At 62.6% G+C, this 1,731-nt stretch overlaps 1 protein-coding gene across 1 annotated transcript in view; it reads right to left on the minus strand.

Moving 5' to 3' along the window:
- HMCN2 (hemicentin 2) overlaps positions 1–1,731 on the minus strand; it is an 80,257-nt gene that overhangs the window by 53,945 nt on the left and 24,581 nt on the right. The window contains 2 exon segments of the mRNA XM_011370061.1: positions 946–1,094; positions 1,265–1,361. Coding sequence (XP_011368363.1) covers positions 946–1,094; positions 1,265–1,361 — 246 coding nt within the window.

Raw genomic sequence — 1,731 nt, forward strand, 5'->3', positions numbered from 1 at the left:
CCAATCCTTCCGCCTGGGACATCTGTGCTCCTACCGTCCTGGCAGACTCCCGCCCTTCGTCCAGCTGTCCGCCTCTGCCAGAAAGCCTTCCCTGAGCAGCAGATCTGATCCTGACACTCATCTGAGCTCTCAAACCCCCGAGCTACTCCCCATCACGGATCTGCCTGCAGGTGTCCTGTCTGAACCCTGCCCTGGCCTGGGCCCTCTGGGAGACCAGACCCTCCTGCACTTTTCCCCTGGGATCCTCAGAGGCTCAGGGCCTGGCACATAGTAGGGATCGGTGAAGGCTACTAAATAAATGACCCATCTAGCTACAGAAGGCTGGGGAGGGAGGCCAAGCAGCAGGCGCACCGGGCAGCAAGAAGACCCGAGGCAGGAGGAGGATTTTGCGAGCCTCGAGGCACTGGATGAAACACTCACTTCCATCGCCCTGTGCCTGTGTATAGGACAGCAGCGTCCACCCATCAGCGCATGTCCCAACAAGGGGAGGAGCCCCGGTGGCCACGTGACAATGCCTCCTCCCTCTTATATCACCCCTCTACCCGCCCCCGGTGATCTTGGCCAGTCTTGCCGCTCAGCCAGACGTCTCCTACCTCTGACTGTCCACTAGGCATCTCATTAGGTGTCTAACAGTCACCTCAAAATTAATATGCTCCAAACTCCCTGTCTGCCCCCCAGACCTGCCCGCCCTCAGCCTCTCCATCCCGGTGACAACAGCACCATGCTCTGGACTGTTGTGTCAGGCCAAAACCCCGAATTGGCCCTGCTCCTCCCTCTTCCCATCCACTATCCACACAGAGCCCACACGGGGAGGCTGCCCCCTGCCCGCACGGGGGGCCCCCACCCCAGAGCCTAGCTGAGATGGAGATGGGTGGGCTCACGGCCCTAGGGGCTGGGGGTGATGATTACAGAAGCGACGCTTCCCTTAGCCTTCTCTGCTTAGACCCCAGCCTCTTCCCAGCCGACAACCTTACCATCCTTCCTCCAGGAGATCTTGGGGAAAGGGACACCCCGACATTCACAGGACAGCCTGGCAGGGTGTCCCTCCATCACAGTCAGGGTGCTGGGCTCCCGAGGGGGGAACACTGGAGGGACTGAGTAAGAGAAGGGGGTGTGATATGGGTGGCAAGCTGGGAGGGGAAGGGACAGGGGTGGAGGAGGGCCGTGCCCTGGGGTCCAATCAAGGCAGCATTCCAGGGGGCATGATGGCCAGCCCTGGGAGGGGCTGGGGCAGGGACCCCAAACCAGCCCAGGAGACCCTCACCCCAGACGTTCAGGTTGTAGTGCTTCTCTGAGCGACCTGCCTGGTTCAGAGCCTCGCAGGTATAGCGGCCTGCGTCCCGCACCTCTGCTCGGCCCACCTGGCAGAGAACGAAACAACCCGCCATCGGCAAGGGCAGCACGGACAGGCTGCGTGACCGTGGGCACGTCACTGCGTCCCAACCTCCCCGCCTGGAGCCTGCGGGCAGTGCCGGCCCCTCTCGTGCTTTCTGTACCATGAGGTGTTTGGAGGCCAGGGCCCGTGGTGGCCTCCTAAATGGCAGCCCTGCCAGTCTCACCCCACTTCGCATCCACAGCCCAGGGAGAAGGTGGAGAATGAAGAAGGGTGGGGTGGAGGGGACCCCGTCCTCAGGGGTCAGACCCGGACGTGGGTGGCTGGTGGTAGGAGGAGGAGGATCGGGCTGCAGTGGGAGGTTGGAGAGGTGCCTCCCCTCCCGCAGCGGACGCGAA

The sequence above is a fragment of the Pteropus vampyrus genome, unplaced genomic scaffold, assembly GCF_000151845.1.
Source record: "Pteropus vampyrus isolate Shadow unplaced genomic scaffold, Pvam_2.0 Scaffold158, whole genome shotgun sequence".
NCBI classification, from domain to species: domain Eukaryota; kingdom Metazoa; phylum Chordata; class Mammalia; order Chiroptera; family Pteropodidae; genus Pteropus; species Pteropus vampyrus.